Source organism: Lithobates pipiens, unplaced genomic scaffold (genome assembly GCF_037356315.1).
Source record: "Lithobates pipiens isolate NorthernLeopardFrog02 unplaced genomic scaffold, aLitPip1_a1.2 Scaffold_19, whole genome shotgun sequence".
Classification (NCBI taxonomy): Eukaryota; Metazoa; Chordata; class Amphibia; order Anura; family Ranidae; genus Lithobates; species Lithobates pipiens.
In genome coordinates, this window is record NW_027507764.1 from 144941799 (window position 1) to 144969575 (window position 27777).

At 40.1% G+C, this 27777-nt stretch overlaps 1 protein-coding gene across 2 annotated transcripts in view; it reads right to left on the minus strand.

Moving 5' to 3' along the window:
* Positions 1 to 214: 214 nt before the first annotated feature.
* COLQ (collagen like tail subunit of asymmetric acetylcholinesterase) overlaps positions 215 to 27777 on the minus strand; it is a 142775-nt gene continuing 115212 nt past the window's right edge. For both annotated transcript variants that reach the window (XM_077491369.1, XM_077491368.1), the window contains 7 exons: positions 20620 to 20700; positions 16999 to 17086; positions 14311 to 14441; positions 11684 to 11803; positions 8403 to 8508; positions 7073 to 7175; positions 215 to 2052 (listed from right to left, as the gene is read on the minus strand). In XM_077491369.1, the coding sequence (XP_077347495.1) occupies positions 1983 to 2052; positions 7073 to 7175; positions 8403 to 8508; positions 11684 to 11803; positions 14311 to 14441; positions 16999 to 17086; positions 20620 to 20700 (699 nt within the window). In that variant the 3' untranslated portion in view covers positions 215 to 1982. The remainder of the gene's footprint in view (positions 2053 to 7072; positions 7176 to 8402; positions 8509 to 11683; positions 11804 to 14310; positions 14442 to 16998; positions 17087 to 20619; positions 20701 to 27777) is intronic.

Sequence of the window (27777 nt, forward strand, 5' to 3'; positions counted from 1 at the left end):
CACACTCTACCCAAAACGCTATAAAAAAGGTTTGATTCGACTCGTGATTTCACAATCCAGTGCCTATCAAAAACTAAAATATCAGTTTTGGCTAGATTTGCCCTTACTATTAGCAAACCATTCATAATATAGCTTTGAAATTGTGGATCTGTTCACACCAAATATTATCCATAATCAGTGCCATGATTCTGGATGTGTAAGGATTGGAGACAGATTTGAGACAGGAGATTGTTTTATTTTCACTGGCGAGTTCCATGATCAAGGGCATGCAGAGATAAAGAGACCCATGTGATTATACTGACAAAACTGATACAAACACTACATACATTAGCGCATTTTTATGGCATTACAATATTTTGATGCGCATTCTGCAGCTCACGGACAACAATGCAATGCTGTCGCCATAACCTGGAACACATGCATGCCAAGTCTTCATTTGCTTTGCTTGTGCCAAAATTCAAACTGTTATTGTGTTATGTTACCTCATCATTGTAAACTGGCCCGTGGGGCTTTTCAATGGGGATTAGTTAACATAGACAAATATGCATATTAGCTTGCTTTAACAACAGTCCAGAGCTTTTTCAGTCCACTTAAACTTTGTAGTATTCATATACCATATAAGTTTATGTACACCTAAAAGGCAGCATGAAATCCCATAGAATGCAGACAGCATATGCATAATAAGTAGACATTTGGAACCTGCCAAACAGACATGGGACCAAGAGTACACAATACTATATAACATATGACAAAACATGATAGTGACGCACATGTGTTATCTGAGTAAAAAATAAGAAAACAATTCTGCAAAATTATGCATGACATTATTGGAGCAGCGAAAAACAGGTATACAGAAATGTACAATAATAAAAATAAATTACAAGGGCTACAAAAAAAAGGTGGAAATTAAATAAGAAGATGGACTAATTCATGGAACAAAGAATGACACTTTACACTTAAGAGTGCTTAAAACAGCAGTACATTACATCTGATCTTACTAGAACTATATACAGCTATCTATTATTTTTTCCTTTTTTATTTAAATGTAATATTATTATATTTGATTGTAAAATAGGTGTTATCATTGGTAATGGCCTAGGTACTATGACACAGCATAGCATCCATTGACCCTGTTTTAGACCAAAGGACGTGCAAGCTAATTGTCTGGGTGTTTTTGGTTTGCTGCTACGCCAACTCTATTAAACCCTGAATACTACTTCATGCACTGACATTGATTTGATAACACGAGGAAATGTCCACAATGTTTTTTTTTCTTGCTGGAGCAACCTTGAGTGCTTGGTCTACACAGCATTACTGTCCACTTTAACCACAAATGACTCTACGTGACGTCTGTTTCCCAGAAATCCCTTTCTTTGTCTTCTTCATCTTATCTAATTTCCTGTTTATCTCAGCGCACCAGACCAATAAGATTCACAAGTGGAACTCGAGACTAAACACTAAATTTATAAGTAACATAGGAGGTATAGTACAATCAAGATTCACATTATTATTCAGAGGTTAAATGTTCTTCTGAAAATGCCACAAGTGAGGGTATGCTTGGTGCTCATTTCATAACAGTCGACAGAGGAAAAAAAATACATACAAGTTCATTATGCAGAGTTAACAGTGCTAAGTCGAGGTAATCTTGTCATGTTGTCTTCTTAATATAATATTCCTGTAGAGTGAGATTTACTGTTCCAGCCATATGCATTCGCCCTGTTAAGAGTTCTTATTATAAAGGTAAGTTAGGAACAATTCTTGCTGGCAAATATTGAGTGGCATGTTTTATTAAGACAGGATGCAGTGGTCCTATTTCTTCCAGTCAGACATATTTATGACAATTCTCAATAAGCCATCGGCAGCAGGTTTTTCTCTTTCACTTATATTGTAGGGTTAGTCTATTGCCCAGTCATGTTTAATTTCTGCTAGCACCCAGTGTTTGTGTGACATCAAAGTTGATTCTGTTCCTTTCCACTGGTTCTTCATGTGAAGTATCGGCACTGTGTGGAGTCAATATAGCAAAAAGATGTGCAACGCAACTGTCCATAAGATCTGTTGAAAAAGAATACTCAATTTTATCAACTGGACATATAACATTTTGTGTTTCTTCCTGAGTGAGACACACGCTACCACCTAACTAACCTGCTTTTTTTTTGGATACTATGGTGAGTGTTGTATCAAAGTCTTTGTTAACCCTTAGGCTCGGTTCACACTGCCGAGACTTGGTATCCGACATGTGAGACCCCAAGTCGCATGACATGTGTAATCCCATGTTAGTCAATGAGAGATGTCTTAATTAGCACTACTGAAGTCGCTCCGACTTCACAAAAGGTTTCTGTACTACTTCAAGGCAACTTCTATTCTATACTTCTGTCAAAGTAGTTCTCAAGTCACCAGGAAGTCACACCGCAGGTTGTGGCAGTGTGAACCAAACCAAAATCTGTTTGTGTAATGCCACACTGCATACAGTTTGTTTTATGCAAATTTTAATTTATTTTCTTATGCAAAGTTTAATGCTTGAAGGCCCTGTCAGTACCAACATACTATAAAATTAAATTTGGGGTTTATTTAAATATTATAGAAACGTGTAGCGTTTTTTTTTTTTTTTGAAAAATTATGGCATATTTAATGCCAGTATAACAGGTGCATATATTCAATAAACAATATCAATGTGAACTAATACGCACACCATGCAAACTTCGCTGTATGCAATTATAAAGCAAAAGGCAAATGTCCAAAAAATGGAATAGTGAAAATTATAAAAAGAATGTGAAACAGGTAGGAAAAGTCTCTGAAATGTCCGTATATGACACAATTATGTGTAAACGATCCTACACCTCCTCCATAGAAAGACCGTGCAGTCACCACGTGAGATCCCTCCACCAAACGAAATGGACGCTTACCAGACTTAATGGATCCTACTCAAATTTATATTTGGAGGATCGCATAAGCTTGTAGATATATGTAAACTCCTTCGGTGTTGCACTTCTCCGGAGGGATTTCAAATATGGCTATTTCGTTTACAAAGATGACATGTCTCCACCCATATAAATCCGCATGGATAATTGAGCATATATAAAGAGAAGCAGGGACCACAATAGTGTAATTCCGTTTTTTTCCGTAAAAGTAATTTAATAAAAACTTATTAAACTCACATGTATACAGAGGATTTAAGCGCTTTTCGATATAAAATCAAGCTGCAGTGAAGTCCCGACGCGTTTCGTCATGAACAGACGTCATCTGGGGTTTATTTAAAGGCAAAATTGTGACATGCACCAAAACATTCACTGGTGGTAAATTTTTCATTGTAATTATAAAACACAATCAACAGGAAGATTCACTTACAGTGAATGTTGGTGTGGCTAATTTATACATAAGCCCTCTTCGGTGTTTGGTTTCTCTGTTTTTCCTATTCTTTTAACTATTACATTTTCTATTGCTTTACTATACCATTAAGAAAAGACAAAAATATATTTCATGCGCACATACGAAAATTTACATTTTAAGATTTGTCTCTCTTTTTTTCTGTCACAACTCATTTAAATTTAAAAAGAGAACATAAAAATTCATTAGTGGGGTGCCACTAATCAAGATCAATGCTTTTCTTTTCCCAAAATTGTTGTTAATGAAAAGAATACAGAGTGGGCCCGGAGGCCACATGACCATTGAACACAATAAATGCACATGGGAACTTGAATGTTGACGATAGTAATGCACAAAAAACAGCATTCTCGTAATTTGATAACAAGCATGACAGTGCTTCACTGAGGAAAACTAGTATATTACTTCAAACATAAGTCAGAAAAAGTGATGTCACAAGGCTCATGAAGCTCCATAGGATTGACACTGTTAGTATCAACTATGAAAGATCTGTAACAGAAACCTATTCCTACCATGAGAATGGAAAAAGAGAATAAGTAGAGAGGAATAAGATGGAAGATGTGGGCAAAAATAAATGCCAGTTAGGAAAGGGGAGAAGGGAGAGGAAGGGATAAAATGGGGGGAAAAAAATCACATGGCAGGAGGATGGAAAGAGCCCAAGAGGTAGCTAGGGTAAAGAAAGACGGAAAGCAGGAGTACATGAAAGAGACCCCTAAAAGAATATAATTTCAGCAGCAGAAAAAAGGGATCACAGATTGGGGAGGGTGATAAATCGGTACGTTTTATATAATAAGATGTCATCCGCAAATAAAGCGGTCTTGATCGACATACGTTATCTCCAGGCCCTTGATATCTATTCCAATATTCCACTCACATGCATAAGCCACTACTTGCTACTACTACAAGTCACTACTTGCCAATATTATGCATGTGAGTAGTGTTTCCTATGCCATGTCTATCGTATGTATGGGTATCCAATCCCAAGAAAAGACTGATCAATAATGAGATTGTATTATTGTGCTAATGTTTAAATATGTTTATATTATAGAACATGTATGCTTTAGATGACTATGAGCCTATGAAGAAGGACATAAAAGTCTGAAACATGTCAGGCGTCATCTCTAACAGCTATGTGTAATAGCCCTTCATACTTGAGGGTAGCTACATTTATGCCTGTATTTTTGTACTGAAATTTATTTTAACAATTTTTCTACTGTTATATTTTTCCATAAATAATATTTTTAAATACTCAACTGGTCTGTCTTCAAATTCCTGAGGGGTTATGCTGTGCCCATGAGCACTAGGTTTTGTTAATTTTTGGTAGCAAAGTCTCTTTTATAAGGATTTAAAGGCTAAGTTCACCTTTTTGGGCAGAATTTCTGGCCCAGTCACCCCAATGTTCTTTTCTTTCACATACGTTATCCACAGGAGGTTTAAAATCTTGTACATTTATTAAAATTTTTAAAAGAATTTTCATATTCCAACACTTTCTGTAGATTCTCTTAGCTTGTACTTCCTGTTAGGTCATTTCCAAGAAGCCCTCACTACCTTGTTGCATCACAGAAGAGGTTGTGGTAGGGTGTGTTCACCACTCTGGATCACACCTCTCTCATTACAATACCACCTTCCACCTACTCCCTATACAATCTAATTGTACAGTACGATGTCCTTAAGATCTCCCATCAGCTATGTGGTACAAGGGCCTGTCTGATTGGATACAAATGGATTGTTCATGTGTGTTATCCATAGTTCTGGCAAATCTAAATTAAGCTGTACAGAGATTGTACTATCAGATTGCATAGTATATGGCCATCTTTATACAAGTAAATAGGAGGGAGTGAACAGAGACACTCAGGCCGTGCAATTGTCAGTTAAACTGACGCTGTGCCAAATCGCAAAAAGTGGTCTGGTCTTAAGCCGGCAAAATGGCCCGGTCTGAAAGTGGTTAAAGTGTAACAAACTGCAATACTTTATATTCTAGTTTTGGATAGAGTAGAGAGGGGTTAGAAAACTGTCAGTTGTATTGCTGTCTGTGCCCCTGTTAGGGAGATTCAACCTCTCTATTTGTCCAGTTTACCGGTATAATTACAAGTGAAAGTAAAAGAAAATCGTACATTTTGGTTTGACTTCAGAAAAGTAATAAAGCGGAAATATTCCAATGGGGACACTAGTTCTGGTGACATCCTAGGATTCCCTCACTTTGGAGAGGTTTCCTCTTGCTACTTATTTTGGCTATGGGACAGGAAGTGAAGGGTAATCTCCTCAGATGAACAAAAACAAAAAAAAATGGGCAGGTGTTATAACCCTCCCTTATTTTATCCAAAATGAAAAAAAAATGTTTTGCCTCTAGTTACACTTAAGGTTTTTTTTAAGGTTCTAACGCTTGACGTGCCTAAGCATGTGTGCAATATGCTGCTTTAAATGTGTTTTTTAGGCAGATTTTCTCTTGCCAGGAGTTCTGCATTTAAAGGAGCAAAGCACGTGCCTTGTGTGCATGAGGCCTTAGAGATATTTCAGCAGCTGCAGGTTTTGCAAGATAACACTGGAATTAATCCAGGATTTTAATTATGTTGGACATGTGAATGTGAAATTCTAGTGTTGAGAGAAAAGGTGGGCTTTTTCGGGATTAAAGAACACAGTTTATTCACGAACATTGTGCTAATTGTATTGCCTTTTATTTCTGTTGCGTCCATCTCAAGTGCCATTCAGCATTTTAAGTTAGGAAGAGGCTCAGATCTGCACGAATATGCTCTATCATTTGCCTATTATGAATCTAAGGACTGGCTTTGAGCACATCAATGCTTTTCAGTACCTAGACTTAAAGCAGAGTTTCAGTCGTTTTTGTGTTTATTAAAAGCCAGCACCTACAAAAATTGTAGCTGCTGACTTTTAATAAACACATACTCACTTGTCCCACAATTCAGCAATGTGGCTGCTCGAACCCTTGGTTCTCTCCCTCACCTCTCCCTGGTGCTGGCTCACCTTTGACATGCCCCAAAAGATTGCAGGGAGGGAGGGGGAGAGGAGAACTAGCCTTCCTAGGCTAGGCGGCCTGAGCAGAAGTGGGAGTAAGTACTCACTCCCCCCCCCCCCCCCGCTCAAAAAAAATGACATGCCAAATTTGGCATGTAAGGGTGTGAGGAGTCCTTAAAGGGGAACTTTCACTTTTGGTTGGAGCTCTGCTTTAACTGTTGGCTGGTGGTAGTTTCTGCCATAGGAGAGCTTGAGCTGCTCCAGTAAATAGGCAACTGTTATATTGTCAAGTGATCACATTGCAAAAAAACTTCATACTGTTACAGTGTCTGTGTAAAGCCAACACCCTGATCACCTCTCCAGCGACCCCCCATCATGCTTTCTTATGTGGTTGCCACTGCTATATACCCAATGCTTTTAAGCTGTGGTCAGGCCTAGTGGGCAATCACTAGGCCCAACCATTGTCACATGATGGAGGTTGTGACATCACTGCTATCTATGGATCCGACACCAGCCAGTTATTTTAGAGGTGGCTATGATGGAGAAAGGAGTGGGGGGATGCTGGAGAGGTCACTTTAGTTAGTGAGGTGAGCTTTACACAGACACTGTCACTTTGCTGTAAACGGTATGTATTTTTAAAGACACAATTTATCCTTACTGTTGTGTCATTGACATATGTACTGTATTACAGGGAAAGGATGCTTTTGATTATACATACCCTGGTAGATATGTTCTGCAGGACTGGTAACCAAAATCTTTACCATCACATTCCTCTACTCCCTCTTGTCGGTAACCATCTCCACAATAGGCACGCTTGCATTCTAGGAGTTTGCATAGTCAAGTTATGAGTTTGAAAGTAAGAAAGCAACATTCACTAAACTTTGTTATATCTCATTCTAACCCCGAATACACACTAGGCATAACCCACTTTTAAGTACACAATGTTTTTTTTTACTAAAGCTAGAAAGTGCAAAATCAGGCTAACTTTTGCATAGAAACCAATGAGCTTCCAGGTTTTATTATCAAAAGTAATTGAACAAGCTGGGGTTAGAAGCTCATTGGTTTCTGTGCACAAGTGAGCCTGATTTTGCACTTTCTAGCTTTAGTAAATAAACCCCATTGTGTACTGAAAAGTGGGGTAATAACCTACTTACCTGTAATAACCTACTGTGATCCCAATAAGTAATATAGATCCATGACCTAATATGATTTCAAACATACAGTAATCAACTTCCAACATACGCTAGTTGCGTAGTATGAGCCCAACTTCCAACATACATTACTGGCCTAGTATGATCCCATCAAACGAGAAACGAATGGCCCAATGCGACGCCAACTCCCAACATACACTCGTGGTCTAATATGATTTAAACTCCAAACATACACTAATAGCCTAATATGATCCCAACTCCCAAGGTATCCCAATATACACTAACAGCCTCACTTGATCTTAACTCCGAAAAATGCTAATAGCATAGAATTAACCCCACCTCCCAACAAATGCTAACAGCCTAATATGATTTTAACTCACAACATACGCTAATAGCCTAATATGATCCCATATCCCAACATACACTATTGGTATAGTATAAGCCCAACTTCCAGCATACTCCGATGGCCAACATACACTAAAGGCCCCATATGGTCACCACTCCCAACATACACTAAATGATCTAAGATGATCTATTTAGCCCTTTGAAACGTTATAGAGCTATTTTATTCTAAAAAGTTTCAATTAAAGTTTAATCTAGAGACATGTTTCTGCATCTTGTAACATCCTAAAGAAATGATGTGGCAATAGCAGTACATGAAGTGCTGCAATCATGATGTACCACAAGCTGAATGTCCTAGGCATCTACCTGTATTAGAGCCACTGTTACTATAGCTGTACAGTTCCTGTTACTAATCAACACGTACATTGTTTCAGTTATATTTAACTTATGATAATTATATTAAAGGTATGCAGAATTTAGCTTGATATAAAGTTTTAGCTATCTTGATAAAACATTTCTACTCCGAGTTTACCCCTGAAAGAAGGTTAGACATACTTATACAGCTGTCAGTGACAACTTTGTTGCCATCATCACATTCTTCTCCGTGCTGGACTATTCCATCTCCACAGGTGCCACTGCCATCAGCCAAAAAAGCGGTGGTCTGAAAGAATTTCAATGACCTCATGATTACCATTTTACAGGGTGTGAGCAAAGAAAAATCTCTCAATAACACACATGGTTACAGTAACATGAAATGTGCCAGCTGTAAAGTCCCTCAACTCCTAATTTTATGAAATATATTTTCAATAGTTATATGCTGAACGGCAAGTGACTACATAGGGCTGCCTCCTCACCCTTCATACCCGGGTAATGTTATCTCGCTCAAGACAACTGTGACTGCCACAAATGTATGAATCTAAGACCTGGGTAATAATAAGAATAAAAGCTGGAAGCGGTCATCATCGAGTTCTAGGCCACTTGCTACTTATGGGGTTTGATTGACAAAAGACAAATAGACCGTTCACCTTGCAAGGGAATTATTCCCAGAGCTTAGTGAATTAAGTAAAGCTCTGCTGACTTCCATCATCCAATCATGCGCAAGCAAAAATGCTGTTTTTTTTTATTTTACTTGCATGTGATCGGGTCTTCTTTGAAAAGTGAAATGTCACCACATTCAGAAAACTCTGGGGAAAATTGACTTGCAAAGTGCAAATTTTCTTATTAAGTTAACAGCCTATTTCCTTCCCTAACAAATCAACCCCATAGAGTTAGCTTTCAGTGCATTTCAACTCTACCCCACTTTTATCCTCCTATACCCCTTCTCCCTCTCTCCACCATCTCTCCCACCCCTCCCTTTTCCCCTTCCTCCCTATGCCCACCTCCTATCTTTCTCCCTCTCTCCCCACCCCTCTTTCTTTGTGCCCCCTCCCCCCCATCCTCATTGCTGCATTCAATATGCTGTGTGTTACATACTTATGACCCTTACACCCTTTACACTATGAAGCTAATTTACTAAAGGCAAATCCACTGTGCACTACAAGTGCACACTTGGAAGTGCAGTCGCTGTAGATCTGAGGGGAACATGCAAGGAAAATAAAAACAGCATTTTAGCTTGTACATGATTGGGTGATAGAACTCAGCTGAGCTTCCCCTCATTTCAGATCTTCCCATTAGATCTAGAGCAAGTGCACTTCCAAGTGCATTTGCAGTCATTGGCGTGTGCACATCAGTGTGGATCCATGATATTTCACCAAATCCCCCTATTGAGGCTTCTTAACCACTTACAGACCGGACCATTTTGCTGGTCAAAGACCAGACCACTTTTTGCGATTCGGCACTGCGTCGCTTTAACTGACAATTGCGGTCATGGCTCCCAAACAAAATTGACATCCTTTTTTTCCCACAAATAGAGCTTTCTTTTGGTGGTATTTGATCACCCCTGCGGTTTTTATTTTTTGCGCTATAAACAAAAATAGAGCGACAATTGTGAAAAAAACGCATTATTTTTTACTTTTTGTTATAATAAATATCCCACAAAAATATATAAAAAAACATTTTTTTCCCTCAGTTTAGGCCGATACGTATTCTTCTACATATTTTTGGTAAAAAAAAATCGCAATAAGCGATTATTGATTGGTTTGCGCAAAAGTTATAGCGTTTACAAAATAGGGATAGTTTTATAGCATTTTTATTAATAATTTTTTATTATTTTTTTTTTACTAGTAATGGCGGCGATCAGCGATTTTTATTGTGACTGCGACATTGTGGGGGACCCATCGGACATTTTTGACACATTTTTGGGACCATTGTCATTTATACAGTAATCACTGCTATATAAATGCAGTGATTCCTGTGTAAATGACACTGGCAGTGAAGGGGTTAACCAGTGGGTGGCAGTGTAGGGGTTAAGTGTTCCTAGGGGTGTGTTACTAACTGTGGGGGGGTTGGGCTTTCATTTAGTGAACACTGATCTCTGCTCCAATCACATGGAGCAGAGATCAGCGTCACTAGTTGCTAGGCAGAATGGAGAAATGCTGTTTACACGGCATTTCCTCCATTCAGCCATCCCGTGAGACGATCGCGGGGGTGCCCGCGGCGATCGAGTCCGCGGGTCCCGCGATCGGACTCACGGGGGTCCCGACCAGCGCGGGAGCGCGCCGCCGGCGGCGCGCTCCCGATGGCAGGGCGGCATTGAATATTGGACGTACCTGTACGCCAATATGCCTGCCTGTGCCATTCTGTCGACGTACATTAATTATTAATATGTATTAATTATTAATATGTAAAAAATAATAAAAAACAAAATAATAAAAATGAAAAAATACTGACATCGTCCACTGACCTACTGACACCAATTTCTACCCTGCTGACACCGTCCACTGCTCTACTGACACAGTCAGTATATATACACATGCACACACATGTGTTTGAGCTTTGGGTTGCAAACCCTAATGCAACAGGCTATGCATATCAATGCTTGCAGACATAGTATATTTGCCTTTAGTAAATCAACCTCAATGTTGTATGTTACAAAGTCCTGACCAAAGTGTTTTTATTAGGACATACAAAGATAAAGTGATATGATTTTGTGTGCAGAAAACCCTGTGTAATTTAATGTTTTATTTTGAATGACCCTGTGTTCTTAGGGTTATAAAATCTGTCTGTGAGACTGCTCCGTAATTAGGAGTATTTTGTGGGTACAAGGGCTGTGCCTCAGGTACTGTTTAATCATCCCTCTTTAAGCCACTCTCAATGTTAGATGCAACCTGACCATAACCACCATTTTCCAGCCATGCTAACATTTTGTCAGGCTGTTTTTACTTTTTCATTATAAAGCCAGGCAGAATACTTGTTATTTTTATATTGTTTAAATATAAATTCTCTTTCCAATAGTTGTTTCTGTCATATTTTAGGTTGTCAGTAAAAAAATGCAGTCTATCAGTAAGTCTTCCATGTTTTGGAAAAGTTGTAGAGGGTTGGCAATCCTGATCATGGTGGGTTGATGACACTAGGGGTTTACACACGAGAGACAATGACATTTATGCTTTTTTTCAGCTCAGAGGAAGTGACAAGTTCACTTAATTTCCAGGAGTAACAACAAGTATTTTCTGTACTAGCTTAAATATGTACTTATCCTGAACTAATGCAGCCACCACATCTGAGGACTGGAAAGTTACAATATATTACATTTTTGTTTATGCTAGAGCACTATGGTTAATAGGTTTCAATTACCAATATACAAAATGATTGGCTAAATGCTAAATAGTGTAAAAGCTGTAAAGCAATACACATCTTCAGTGTATGCTATCTGTAACATAAAAATTAAAGTTTCATACCTGAATAGGCAACCACCCATTTGAGTCTCTAAAATAAAGGGATCTGAGGTCCTTACGAAACGCCAAAGCATTTTCAATATCCAAGCTGTCCAGCTCCTCTTGTGTGTTAACCAGGAATATCTTGGGTACAAAGAGAAGTAACTTTATAATTGGCAGAAAATAATACATTATTGAGATTCTTCTAACACAATCAGTAAGAGCCAAAAGGAGCTTTGTTAAATTGCATATAAAGCCAAAACTTTTTTTAAGGTTGTGACAAGAGTAAGCAAAGGTTCAGACCACTCTCAGGGTTTTTTCTTTGTTTGTCTTTTTCCTATTGTCTCATTGGGGAAATTTCTCTTCACTTTCTGTCCCAAAGGCAGAGCCACAACAGAAAGTAAAGCCAGCCATAGATGGATTGAATTGTGGCTTGGTTCAGCAGGGACCAGCCAAGATTTGGTCTATCTATGAGAAGCAGGCTGATTGTACCCAAGTCGATCCATTGATCGACATGGGCACAACCAGCATGTCGGATTTTAAGCATGAGATTACTGCCTGCGGATAACGCTGCTAGCATTAACCACTGTATTCTCCACAATAGCTCTGTGGGAGGAAATCCCCCATCAACACCCGTGGTTGCCTGCTTAAGAGCAAATTTCTATAAAGCCAGGGGAATTGCATCTTGGGCAGTTTCTAATGGAATAGGTGTATCTCATTTTTGTCACTCTAATGCCGCGTGCACACGATCGGAATTTTCGTCGGAAAAAGCCCTGATGGTTTTCCCGACAGAATTCCGATGGAACTCCATTCAAGCTGTCTTGCCTACACACAGTCACACCAAATTCCGATAATTTATAACGCGGTGACGTACAACACGTGCGATAGGACTAGAAAAAGGAAGTTCGATAGCCAGTAGCCAATAGCTTCTGTCTGGTAGTTGAATCTGAGCATGCGTGATTTTTGGCATGTCGGAATTGCATACACACGATCGGAATTTCCGATAGAAAGTTTTTCCGTTGGAAAAATTGAGAACATGCTATAAATTTTTGGCTGGCGGGAATTCGGACAGCTAAATTCCGATGGAGCATACACACGGTCGCATTTTCCAATGAAAAGCTCTCATCTGTCTTTTTCTGGCTGGAATTCCAAACATGTGTACGTAGCATTACGATTTGGGTTTCCCATCACTTTCTGTACTGGAGGCAATGGTCACCAGAAGAAATAGAGAGGGAGAAACTTCTGAGACTGCAATATAAATCGAAACAACTACTATATATAAACTAAAGAATGCTGTGTATTGATCCTAAGAATGGGGATTAATAACAAAAAACAAAAAAAAGCCACAATTTCACAAAATTTGGGGTTTGTGGCAGGCAGAACCTTCTACTTGCTGTTCATTAGGTGCAGATCCTCCTTGATCTTGAACAGTGAATCTTATGCATTTAGATCCAACGTACTCAGGGGTTACTACTAAGTTCCAATTATCCCTATATTTTAGATGGCACATGACACTTTTTGCTTAGGTTTTCACAAATTCTTAATCGATTACACTCTAATTATATGAGCTTAGCATATTATTTTGCACTTATTTCTGTGTACAGTCTGTGATTAGGTCTTACATTTAGGTCTGCAGCAGTTTGATAACTTACCAATTGGCTATGTAATACCATCCTTCTGTGTATGCTATATTGCAAAGACCTTGTCTTATCTTCTATTCTTTTTACTGAATATACAGTTGTGCTCAAAAGTTTGCATAACCTGGCAGAAATTGTGACATTTTGACATTTATATTGAAAATATGACTGATTATGCCAAAAAACTTTATTCAAGGATAATGAACACACGAAGCCATTTATTATCACATAGTTTTTTGTCTCCTTTTAAAATCATGATGATAACAGAAATCACCCAAATGGCCCTGATGAAAAGTTTACATACCCTGGAATGTTTGACCTCGGTACAAACACAGAAGGTGGCACACACAGATTAAAATGGCTATTAAAAGTTAATTTTGTGGCTTTTTAAATCGCATCTAGTGTCTGTGTATAATCATGAGTTTGTTAGCTCTCACATGGATGCACTAAGCAGGCTAGATACTAAGCCATGGGGAGCAGAAAAGAACAGTCAAAAGACCTGCATAACAAGACAATGAAACTTTACAAAAATTGAAAAGGATATAAAAAGTTATTCAAAGCCTTAAATATGCCAGTAAGTACTATTCAATCATTTAATAAGAAGTGGAAAATTTGGGGATCTCTTGATACCAAGCCAAGATCAGGTAGATCAAGAAAGATTTCAGCCACAACTGCCAAAATAATGTCAGAATCCACCTAGATGCCTGACCGGCAGCTGGCTTAGCTTCTCAGCACACCACCGGGAGCCTGAGCCAGCTGCTCCAGCACTTTTCCAGCCCAGTGCTCCAGTCACAGCTCTCTGCTCCTGGAAGACTGAGAACTGAGCGATCAGTGGTCATGTGATAATGGTTCCCATGCTTAGACCGGGGGGGGGGGGGGGACAGCTGCTGCAGGCCAATGATTATGCACTGTATGTTTGCTATTTTCGTTTCCCACATTTCTCCTTTAATCTCGCTGTACTCAGTGAACTGTGATTGTTTTGAGATAAAGTAGATGTTGAAGTGGCCAGGTTACCTTGGCATAACTGTTTCCATTAAACGACTCCTCATTGGGAGGGTGAACCACAGACTGGGGGTGTTTGCAGTGACACCTTCCTGGAGGACCAGGAACTCCTCTCTCTCCTTTTGGTCCAACAATTAGCTGAGCTGAAATAGTAATAATGACAGTCAGTGGAATAAAACAAAACATATGACATTTTTCTGTCGCCCTTTAAAATGGCCTGTGCCATTCAGTAACTACCAACAAGGTATTTCTTAATAGCAACTCTTACAAAGTGGCTGTACTAATTCAGAAAGAATTACATTTATTCATAGATAACAAAACTGGATATAGTTAAGGCCAACTCCAAGTTGGCATATAAAGACAGAGTACTATTATTCAGTGATGCTGACAGAGCCTGTTGGGGAAGCTGAAGGACTAGTTCCCCATCAAGTTCAATCTGTACTTGTGACTGACAGCAGAACCTATAGTCAATAGCAGGCTTCCTGTTGGCTAAGGAATTTGCCCACTACCTTCTGTCACTCATAAGAGAAGTGGACATGAACTGATGTCTCTGAATCCCCATTAAGCTCCACCCACTCACCTACAAAACTTTTCAACCACTCTGCTGTTTGCATGACCACTGCATTGGCAGGCGGGAATTGAGCTGTACTGAGGACCCAGTATTGTATCATTGTGAAAATTATCTTAAATTACCATCTATTGATGAAAATAGAAAAATGGATTTTGTGACAATTAACTATAAAGGGAAAAGCCTCCTATTTGCCTTTACCTCCAATAGACACAGACCTACTCTACCTTATGATACATTTAGCCCTTCCCGTAGGTTTGTTTTTGCATCACAACAATGAACCCTAAAGAAGTCCAAACGATAAGCTATCAGGAGGATGGAAGGAACGATGCTACTATACTTAGCGCCCATTCACATGAGTGGGAACACATTATGCTCTGTAGAACATGCATCAGTTGTGTAGAGGTGGTGTAGTGCTTGTTATGCACCACACAGTTTACCTTTTTGTTTTGTTTTTAAATTTTATTGAATTGTCACAAGATAATATTTCATTCAACTTTATGCACCACAGTGTGTTGCAGTGCATGTTTAGCTGCATAAAAAAAGCATTTTGCCCTACTTTTTTTTTTACCAAAAACCCCTGTTAAGCACCTTGATGTGAACTGAAACTTTAAGATATAAGGAAAACTGTCTTGTTATTTTGTTGGGACTGTTTTGAGCCCTTAAGCTCCTGTATAGAACATGTTATGGGAAATTCATAATAAGATTCAGTTTTTTAAAGTGTAAATATAACCAAACCTTGTATTTGTTTGTTTTGGACAGGGTAAGATAAGGTTAAAACCCTTATCAGGTTATTTATTTATTTTCTATCGTCTGTGTCCTGTGGAGATTTCCTTTCACTTCCTGTCTTGGAGATGCAATAGAAAATAAGAGGAATCTTCCCAAGGTAAGGGGAAGTCCCTTCTTAGACAGTTGTCGCCATAACATTTGTTCCCACCGGATGATTTACTTCTATTTGCTATCACCTTAAAGCTGAACTCCAGGTATGATCTGTAGTGCATATTTACATTAGCCTGACTTGTATCAATGTATGGATGTACTGTATATCTCATACCCCATGGGATACAATCTTCCGGATTCTGTGCATTTGGCTCCCGCCTCAGCATACTGACCAAAAGAGGTACCGTAATTCGCTTGGTACTGCTGCTGTTCATAAAACATCTTCCCCAGCAGTCCAAGAGATATAAAATATGCATACTTACATTTTGCCAAACAGGACCAAAGTAATTATGCAATAAAAATCATACCTGGTGTTCAGCTTTCAAATTCAGGCTTTCCCCTTATGTTGTGTTTGAGTGACAATGGTCTTCAGGACAAATAAAAGGGTGAATCTCTCCATCTTGGAAACAGACGACAATAAACACTTGGCAGAGGGTCCAACTCTATCCAGTGCTAGAAATAGGTTTTGGCTTTACATACCCTTTAATTATTTCATGATTCTTTAATAAAGTGTACCGGTACTGATGTTAAAGTATGCAAACTAACGTATCATAAGTGCAACCACCCAGGGGTGCTGGTACATGCCTCTAGTTAGTTACTGCAGCAATGATTCCCTGTGTGTGGGACATTTACCAATCGTAGTAGTCAACCTCATTACAAGTGGGACAATACAGTGCTAGGAATTGTTGTGCAGAACTGCCTTGTCTGTGGGGGAAAAAAAACTATTCTAGAGCATTCTGAAGTCCCTGTTGTGTGCTAATACTAAAAAGAAATTTAAAAAAGCTGGGCTTCAGTTGGGAAGTTGAAGCCTTGGCTTGCCTTCTGCAAAGAATTCTAGAGAAATGCAGGAGGGAATTAGCATTATAAAATGCACTGGGTTTCAGGGCTCTTTGGGCTGTTCACTTTCTCAAACATCTTTACAAATTCACCTTGAAATATTACATTATGTAAAGACTTGCTTATTAACAAATGCAAAAACTGGAGGAGGTGCCTAGAATCTGATTGCCATGTTTTCTAGGTATGCTGAAACATAAAAAAAATAACTGATTGGTGGCTGTGGGTAACATTATTATATTCCTTCAACTCAGACTTTAGCATAACTGTATTATCTTCCTTTTTTATAATTAACTATACAGTGCTGTTATCTTTTGAGTACTTCCTCTAGAAAGGTTTTGTATGTGTATCCTTATCACCTGGTCCTGGGGGTCCAGCTGGGCCAATAGCACCAGGTCTACCAGGAGGGCCCATGACTCCCATAGCACCAGTGACACCCTTGTCTCCCTGTAAACAAACACATAAATAAATGATCAAAAATGGCACCAGCGCTGTCATGTAAAAAGTGAAGTAATATAAACACTATAAGAAAAACAACCATAATATAGTACCATTTAAAATATAGAGTTTTTCTTCTTACAAAAGCAAGATAAAAACAAACATTTTTAAACTATTTTTTGATATTGCTATATATAGATGTTACTAGTGAAACTCTACCCATGTCATCTATATATAGATATATCAAAAAATAGTTTAAAAATGATGCCCCTATTTTTTTACTTTCCTTTATACATACCTTCAATCAAGGAGTCTTTTGGTTGCCAACATGATGTCTTGGGTCCTCTTCTTCCTTCCAGTGTCAGTGGTGGGAAGTCTTCCATACTGCAGAGAGCAGCAATACGATGCTACAACTTCAGTGCCGCCCTCTAAAGTATTCTAATGTGAGCTCAGGCCAGCGTTGTTTGAAAATTCCCCAGAGGGTTGTTCATGACATCCTGGGATTACAAATAATGGGCTGAAGGATGCTAGCCATCTTTCAACCTGGGAGAAGACCAGTGCTGGACATCTTGGGGTTAATTTACTAAAACTGGAGAGTGCAAAATCTGGATATGCTCTGCATAGAAACCAATCAGCTTCTAGGTTTCATTGTCAAAGATTAATTGAACAAGCTGAAGTTATAATCTGATTGTCTACTATGCACAGCTGCACCAGATTTTGCACTCTCCAGTTTTAGTAAATCCGCCCCCATGAGTCTTTGGTAGACAGTGCTGAAGAGGAGGTAAGTCAGCTCATAGGGGAAGCATAAAAACTGTATAACTATTTTCATTTGATTTGTTTGGATCATCGTACTTGACTTATTAACTAACTTGAGCACGTAGGAAGAAGTTTTTGTGAACTGCTAAGTTACTAAACTAGGATGAAAATACCTAAGGAATCATCAACTTAAAATACAAACCCAAACCTATAACATCACACAGTAATTTGTGCTGAATTAGCACACACACTTCTAGATAAATCACTTGACATCTTCATCTTTAGATGGAATTATCAGCAGAGAACATTGCAGAGTTCATGATTATACATATATTTGTGGAACAAATTAATCATATTACACCCCAGAGAGTCTCGACCATTGGCAAACTTTGATTTCGTAACATTATGCACGAAGAAGGTTATTAAAAGCAATGAAAGGAGCAACAACCAAAGGAAACAGTTGAAAGTGAATATTATATACAAAACCTTAATTTGTCTTATTGAGATTAGATATACATGACCTGCTGTAGATTGGCTGAGCTCCACCAAAGCAGCCTGAATGGAAGCCATAGTACCCCCTTCCTCCTGCAGAGCTCCAGCAGATTATATGTTTGTTTGGCTGTTTTTTTTTTTTTTTTTTAAACGTGGCCTAATTACTTACCAATTGCACTGTATTCTGCAGAACAGTAAAACACAAGGGAATGTTTCTAGAATGCTGCTTGTAGGATTTATTTACCCTAAAGCAGCCTAGTCAGGAGTGGCTTTGGCAGTCCTCACATGTCCAAGTACCCCTAACCTGTAATAACTCCCTAGAGGCAGTGTTGGATAAATTGATTTCATTAAATGAATAGTAAATAAGCTAAAGAGACTATTGATCAAAGCCCTTCTTGAATGGTCAGCTTAAAGCATATATGAACTCAAAAACAAACATTTTAAATTTTAAATGTTATCAGACATAAGATGGGTGCATTTGTTTCCCTTTTTTCAGGCTAAGAAGCTTTGCACCATTACAAAAGTATATTGCACCCTCCACAGATTAGTGGAAAAGTATGCACAGGCACAAAGAGACAAGACAAGTGTTATTCTCAAGATTATCAGGTGAAAGAGGAAAAAAGCCTTAAAAAAGAAAGCTAATGCAGTTACCATAGTTAAGGATCAGTGAGCTACAGTATGGTTTTCAGGTTAAATATTATAAAACTGAACTGGTGTCCGACCCAACATACATGAAACTCATACATGAGTGATTCAGTGTTGTTTTGGGCCATAATTAGTAACGTAAAAGGTTTGTGTTAAAGTGGAACAGAAAATTAAGTCCTGCTAGATCACTTCAGGCTGGCCCCTTTTGCAGATATAGTTATGTAAAACTTTAAAAATAAGTGCCTTTACTGTTTCATTAAAATCGAGTAATATACTGTTACACCTCACGTGCTGAAAATGTAAAGGCTGATCTGTTGACAGCCTAAACATTTACTGCTACTTAGAAGCTCTAGGCCCTTGTACACACGGTCGGACAATCCAATGGAAAATGTCCGATCGGACTGTGTTGTTGGATAGTGCGACCGTGTGTGGGCTCCATCGGACTGTTTCCGTCGGAATATCCGACCGACAAAGTTTTAGAGCTGGGCTATAAAATTTTCCGACAACATGATCCGATTGGACTTTGTCCGATCATCACGTTATGAACGATCGGATTTTCCGACAACTTTGTCCGACCGTGTGTATGCAACACCAGTTTCGGACAAAATCCGACGGATTTTGTTGTCGGAATGTCCGACCGTGTGTACAAGGGCTAGGATTCAACAAAATGACAGCCTCTGGCAACAAGAAACAGGAGTACTGCTGGAGGCAATTTACAGCACCTACCAATGTTTGCATAATTATTAATGTAAAATGTACTTTCCATGCTAAAAAACATTATTTTTTATTAAGTTGTTATGGGTAAAGTTCCACTTTTACAGACAATATTAATTCAGGATTCTTCTAAAATATTTTGAATACTATGTTTATATCCCTTTAATATTCCCAAAATGCAACCCTGTTTCAAATAGGGTTAAAACCATCCCCCCCAAAATAAACTCTTCCAGAAATCTCTCCCCTTTTGTTAGAATTTTTCTTAGCTGCATATATTATAGGCTTGAAAATATAACCTTTAAATAGATGAAAAAACACTTTTCTACTGTGTAACTAATATATAAATGTGTATTCTAATTAGCCAAATGATGGTGTTATTTTTGGAATAGAATACAAAATTATGTAATGGGTTCTATTCACCAGCTTAGTGTAAGCTTTGGTTGAATATTACACCCTGGCATACAGTATGTACCAGCTTGGAAAAAATTTTGAGAAATACAAAAAGACAATTAAAAATATCATAACAACTTGAGCTATGCTAATTTTATGATTGTTGCAAATGGTTGAATTTCACATCTGGCTATTGAGTTCTATCCCTTATCCTACAAATACCCAGTTATATCATAGAAAACAAAAGCAGTTATAATGCATAGGTAATTTGCCTAAAAAAAGCTATCAACAAGTCCATAAAAGTGGTTAAAGAACTGGATGGAAAAAGTCATATGTGTTCTAAAAACAAAATATTTGTTATCCATTTACTGAATAAGGTATAGTCATCTCTACACTGCTGTCAGGATTTATGAATTAAAACAATGAGTTAATACTGCCAACTGTTTTGTCAACCAAAGTACATTAGTTCAAATGTCATATATTTAGTCTGATAGATAAAAAGAAAGATTAGTCAAGAGAAAACAACTAATTAGAGCTGACAGTACCTGTTTTCCTCGTTTGCCAGGTCTCCCAGTAGGCCCTCTATTTCCAGGAATCCCCGCCTCTCCCTTTGGGCCCATTTCCCCCTTTGGAATTGAGTAAATAATAATCAATAAAATATTTTTGTATTAGTGTGGGCAATATAGTCTACATTATGAAAACAAATAATCTAGATTATCACACTTTTTTTCTCTATTGTCAGTATATATAAGATGCCCTAAAACATGGCTAATGTATCACAAGCTAGTAGATCTGTATCAACAAGTGGCCTGGTATACATCTACAGTGCAAAACACCAGTTTCACATCCATTCATAATTAGATAATTATTATTTTCTACTTTGATTTTCCAGTTTAATGACATAAACTCTCTTTCTGAACATTAAGCACGGGCACACAAGACATGCCATTATGCTTTTCAGCTGTGGGCAGGTTCTTCAAGGACAGGGTCCATAAAAAAGGGTCCTCCCTCTCCAAGCACTAGCTTACTGACAGGCACCAAGCAATCAAGGCATGATAGTGGACCTGATAGTGCTGAATGCTGTGAATTCTTGTGGCAGTTCTAGCTCTGCAAGGGAGGGAAGATGATCTAACAGGTAAATTCAGTGTTATACATTTTTTTTTACAAAGGACTGCATTTTTTTTTCAGGACACCGCCTCTCTATAGAGAATGAACCAGTTAACAATGGCAACATGCCAAACAATCCAGTGCGCTGTCTCTTCAGATATATTGAAGACGATACGCTCCCTAACTGCAGTAAGCGTTTCAAGCTATTCCAATTATACAAGTTGACCTATGAGGCCAGGGGATTCTCCGAGAAATTTCATAAAATTTGGGACCCATGGGTGTCTTCTGTATAACATCTATTGCTCCAGATTAGACATATAGGCCAGGATCCGGATAGTTTAATTGCTCATGATGCCTAGTGTCTATAGGAAAAGTCCACAATTTATCCTGTCTTGCTTACTACTTATTATGTGGAATTGTTTTTTGTGATGGTATGGTCTTCAACTGCATATGTATCCTGTACTTGTATGCTTTTTGATTGATGACAATATGCTATATGGACATTTTTCTGCAAATTTTTTTTTCTTGCGATTTTTTTGTTTATATCTGTGAGTGAAGTGCACTCTTCTCTCTGTACTTACACTGTATATCTTGTACTCAATAAAGTTACCATAAAAAAAAAAAACACTGGCAACATGGAAACCATGGACCATGGCAATCTTCCAGAATATAGTGCTCCAGCATTTGTATTTTTTATTTGTTTTTATTTTTCAAAAATGAAAAATACAATGAAACAAGCATTAAACCAACATATCAATGGTAGTTTAAATTTCCTGACAGGCTCCATGGCAGCATACGTGTGGGTTAGCCCCGCCTCCATAATTACCCAATAGGACCTCTACTCCCATAAATCTTTGCTCCAAGCTGCTATCCGTGTTCCTTTTTTGTCCTCCTCCATAGGACAGGTGTTTCCTATCTGAAGAGATCTTCACTACGATCAAGTCGGCCGACTATCAAGCTTTTGTTCCTCCGATAGGCCCTGTCTGTTAAGCATGGGTATGGAGTGTATGGCAGAGTAGCGCTGAAGGCTTGGTTTGTCCGAAGATAAGTGCGCACGGCTTATTACCTGCTATGTAAGGTGGCCATTATCTGCCCGGTGGATCGGTGGTGTGTGCTTGAACCTGTTCGGCCAGACGATCGTTGGTGGAGTGGTGAGCTGTAAAAATTCAGTTTTTCATGGCAGCAGTGTTTATGTGTTTTTCTTTTTTCTACCTGTGTCTTTTCATATGCCAGCTGGTTCTTGTGCATAGGCGCTGACGCTTCCGCGTTCCAGCAGCCTTTCTCCCCCTGTTTCCGGGTCCAGCGCTGCGTTCTGCGCATGCACGGACCCAAATCCAAAGCGAGGCTTGGTTCCTGCGCATGCGCGTGGGCATCTCGCGTCTGACGCCGCTGATGACGTCATGGGCGCCATATTTAAAACACAGTGAGAGATGTCAGAATTTGGGAATGATTGCAGGAAATTCAGTGACTTCCCGGAGCCATTCTCTGGTTGGTGTAAGGTAGGTTATGGTCTGCTCTGATGTATTGTTGCTCCTGTGTTTTGTATGGCTGCTTATGAGGGTCTATTGTTGTTACAGTCAGCGTTCTTAGTCATGGATGCCTCACTGCCTACTAGTGACCTGCCCGGTTATAACAGGTATGTGCATGGCTGGATTGCTGTGTATTTGTGGAGTATTCCTTAGCATTTGATACCAGCCTGGTCTGTATCTCTCTCTCTTTCTTGTATATTTCCTTATAGCCCTTCTAGGTCTGAACCGCATTACAGTGCGCATAGTCGCAGTGGATCGTCAAAATCGCACCACCGCAAATCATCGTCAAAGTCTGGTTACCGCAGGTCTTCCAGATCTGAACAACGCAGTGGTCACTCGCTCTCAAGCAGAGGACCAGATAATTCATGTTGGGGCTGTAAGATGCCTATTCCATCAGACAAATCGCTCTGTGATCATTGCTTCTCTAAAGTCGCAGATGAAAGAGATGGTGCGGATCAACGCTTGGAATCTATGGTGAGAAGAGTGGTAAAGGAATCCCTGCAGCAGAGGGAAGTTCATCACGCTATGGAATCCCCCTCAGACCCATTATGTCCTTCAGGAGGTGAAGGGCTCTTACAAGAGACTGGGGAATCTTCTCAACCAAGTCACCACTCTGTGCTCTTGTCTGACAGCGAATCGGATCCAGAGGATCCAGGAGTAGGATTTGATTATGCTTTAGTACCTGCTCTTGTCAAGGCAGTGAAAGAAGCTTTAAAATGGGAAGAACCCACTACTTCCCCCCTCCCCAAACAAAGAAAGTTTTTCAAACAACTCAAAAAGGAACGGCAACATTTTCCTTTCCTATCTGAATTGGGAGAAATCATTACTGAAGAGTGGAGCAAGATTGATAGGAAGAGCTCCATGCAATCAAAGGTGTCTAAATTGTACCCCTTTAAGGAGGATGATGTGAAGCACCTTGAATCAGCTCCTCTGGTAGACGCAGCACTTATGCGTTTAGTCAAATACGTGACTCTCCCTTTGGAAGACACGGTATCTTTCAAAGATCCGTTAGAAAGAAGAATTGACTCAGATCTGAAAAGAATTTATCTAACTTCAGGGATGGCTTGTAAACCAACTTTGGCTTTAGCCGCAGTCTCAAAGGATATTGAAACATGGGCCGACAACGTTGAAGAGTTCTTGAGAGGTATCTCAGTGAATATGGCTAAAGACTCTCCTATTCAGGAGATCAGAATGGCATCAGCTTTTTTGGGGGAGGCATCTATTGACATTACCCGCCTTCTGTCTCGGGCTATGTTGGCAGCAGTCTCGGCACGCCGTGCTTTGTGGCTCCGTCCCTGGTTGGCGGATCCAACATCTAAGCAGGCATGGTGTCGTATACCATTTGAGGGTACCTCCTTGTTTGGTAATAAACTAGATAGCGCCATATCCCGGGCCACAGGTGGGAGGTCTGGGTTCCTCCCTCAGGACAGACGTCTTCAAAACCAAAAACGTATTTTCTCAAGAAGGCAGACCTCGGATCGCGCTAGAGAAGTGCGCAGTTATAGGCCCGGCAGGGAGTTCTCTAGATCTTGGAGGTCCAGACAATCCTCCCTTAAGAAAACCTCAAAGGGGGCTTCCGCAGGTAATCAAGATTCTACCAAATCTTTTTGAAATTGGGCCCGCTCAAACATGTCAGGTGGGGGCTCGCCTTCTTCACTACCGACATGTTTGGGCGGCCTCAATTCAAGATTATTGGACCGTCAAGACGGTTTCCTCGGGTCACAAGTGGACTTTCATCAACACTCCGAGGTTAAGGTTCATTCCCACAACAATTCCAGGCTCAGAGGAAAAGAAACAGGTCCTATTGACCTACGTAAGTTGTTTGCTGGATCAAGGCGCAGCCGTGCCCGTGCCAGAAGACGAACGTGGCGAAGGCATGTATTCTCCTCTGTTTATGGTTCAGAAAAGAAATGGCGCATGGAGGCCGGTGATAGATTTGACCCACCTCAATTCCTTCATTCGCAAGGAAAAGTTCAAGATGGAGTCTCTTCTTACAATCCAACAGTCAGTGCAGCTAGGGGATTGGTTAATCTCAATCGATTTGAAGGACGCATACTTTCATGTGCCAGTAGCAAGGGATTTCCAGCAATTTCTCCGTTTCGCAGTTGGCGATCAACACCTCCAGTTTACCTGTCTCCCATTCGGGTTGATAACATCTCCTCGGGTCTTCTCCAAGGTACTCCTAGCGATAGTAGCTCTTTTACGGGTCAAAGGAGTTCGTCTCCATCATTATCTGGACGATTTGCTCCTATTATCTCAGGACAGAGATCAAATTCTGGAACACAAGAGTTTAGTCATCTCCACTCTACAGACGTTTGGTTGGCTCCTGAACCTAGAGAAGAGCCATCTGGTTCCAACTCAAGTGATCGTGTTTCTAGGGGCTCAGTTCGACACATTAAAAGGCACTATCTCCCTGCCGGAGGAAAAAATCAGTGTGATCCGGGACAGGATTCACAAGGCTTGGGAATCATCTCATCTTTCGGCTCTACAATGCTTGAAAGTGATTGGCACAATGACGACCACCATCCCTATGGTGAAGTGGGCCCAGTGGCACACTCGTCCCTTCCAGAAAGGGTTTCGCAACAGTGGGCATACGCCTTACACCAGCGATGAGGATGTCTCTCCTCTGGTGGCTTCAAGGGAAGAATCTACGCAACCATCATTCGATAGTCCCCATTTCCTGGATAATAGTAACCTCAGATGCCAGCAACAAAGGTTGGGGCGCCCATTGCCTTACGGAAGTAGCTCAGGGAAGGTGGTCGTTCCCGTCGCGGTATGTGGTCTCCAACATCCTGGAGTTGAGAGCAGCCTTTCAAGCACTCATAGCATTTCGCCATCTGGTGGCAGGGTCGTCAGTATTGTTAAGACTGGACAACACAACTGCGGTGGCCTATATAAAGAAACAAGGAGGGACTCGCAGTTGGTCTCTATTACGAGAAGTAGAACGGATAATGAACTGGGCTCAGAAGAATGTGGTCAACATTTCTGCTGTATACATCCCAGGGGTCCAGAATGTTCAAGCAGATTTTCTGTCAAGGGTCAAAATAGACAACAACGAGTGGTCCCTTCACAGGGATGTCTTCGAGTGGCTTCTGACTCTGGGAGTATCTCCAGAGGTCGATCTGTTCGCTTCGCCGTACAATCGCAAGATGCACAGATACTACTCGAGGTTCAGGGATCCTCAGGCGTTCGGGATAGATGCTCTCACGGATTGTTGGAAGTTCCAGAGAGCCTATGCCTTCCCTCCAGTTCCTGTAATCCTACAGTTCCTTCGGAGGCTCAGAGGGGAGAAAGTGGAGATCATTGCGATAATACCATTCTGGCCCAACAGGCCTTGGTTTCCTCTGCTGTTGCTCCTCAGTTATCAGGACCCAGTTCCCCTGCCTCTCAGGCCAGATCTACTGTCTCAAGGCACGCTGTTACACCCGTGCCCATCCTGTCTACACCTCAGGGCATGGTTCTTGAGAGGGGAAGGCTAGAAGCTCTAGGTTGCCCAGAAGAAGCGATTCCAACCCTTCTTAGTGCCAGACGGAAGAGTACCAATAAAGTGTACGAACGTATGGGCCAGGTTTATGGGCCACATGTCTTCTAGGTCAAATTCGTATAATTCTCCGGCAGTTCAAGATATCTTGTCTTTCCTTCAGTCAGGGTTAGACTTGTCTCTGGCAGTTAGCTCTCTTAGAGTACAAGTTTCAGCCATTTCAGCCTTTACAGGAGTTTCGTGGGCGAATCACACCTTAATTCAACAATTCTTTAAAGGAGCCATCAGGCTTAGGCCTCAAAAGAGGCCCAGGTTTCCCAAAAGGGACCTTCCGTTAGTATTGGACTTTCTTTCTGATCTTGGGAAAGGTTTGGATGCTCCCCTGTCTTTAGGAGATCTCACTATCAAGACGGTGTTTCTGGTGGCAATAACTTCAGCCAAAAGAGTGTCGGAAATTAGGAATCTTGGGTCAGTTGAACCATTTCTAACTTTCTTTCCGGACAGAGTGGTCCTGATCCCTATGCTTGGGTCAAATCCAAAAGTCACATCAGTAGTTCACGAAAATCAGGAGATCGTGCTACCTACGTTTAGAATGTCAGACAACCAAGAGATTCATCCCCTGGATGTTGGTCGCACCTTGAAACAATATCTGGACGCTACAGCCTCGTTCAGACGAACAGACTTTCTTTTGTCCTTCTTCATGGCAAAAATAAAGGGATGCGAGCATCAGTAAGATCAATCTCATCTTGGGTGGTCCAAACGATTCAAAGGGCATACAAGGCAAAGGGCATGGTCCCTCCTGAGGCAGTGACGGCTCATTCAACTCGGGGCATCTCGACCTCTTGGGCAGCAGTTCGACATGTCGCACCAGAAGTTATCTGTAGAGCAGCTTCCTGGTCTTTAATTAATACCTTTGTTTCCCATTATTGTGTAGAGCCAGCTGCGCTTTCTTCTGTTAATTTTGGTTTACAAGTATTGTCAGTGGACAATGAAAAATAAAATTCTAGTTTCTTTGCTCAACATTTTTAGCCCACCCGGGTGTGTTTGGCGAGTTATTTCCCACACGTATGCTGCCATGGAGCCTGTCAGGAAAATGGAAAATTTATATCAAATACTTACCGTAATTTTCCTTTCCTGATGGGCTCCATGGCAGCAGGAGTTCCCTCCCAAATGTTGGAGTAGGCTAGTTACGGAACACGGATAGCAGCTTGGAGCAAAGATTTATGGGAGTAGAGGTCCTATTGGGTAATTATGGAGGCGGGGCTAACCCACACGTATGCTGCCATGGAGCCCATCAGGAAAGGAAAATTACGGTAAGTATTTGATATAAATTTTCCATTTTTATCTGAAATCTAGAGCTCAATTACTAAAATATTTAATAACTCACTTAAAAATAATTCACATATGTACGCATGCAATAAGTTATGTTGGGAAAAACAAATACAGAGAGTATGCAATTTGTGTACTATATATGGTAAAACATAACTGTTATAAACTGCTTTCATCACAACTTTCAAGTACATTTAAATAATTTTTAAAGCCAAAAATTATTTTTTACTTTTCAATATAAACAGCAAGAAGTTAAA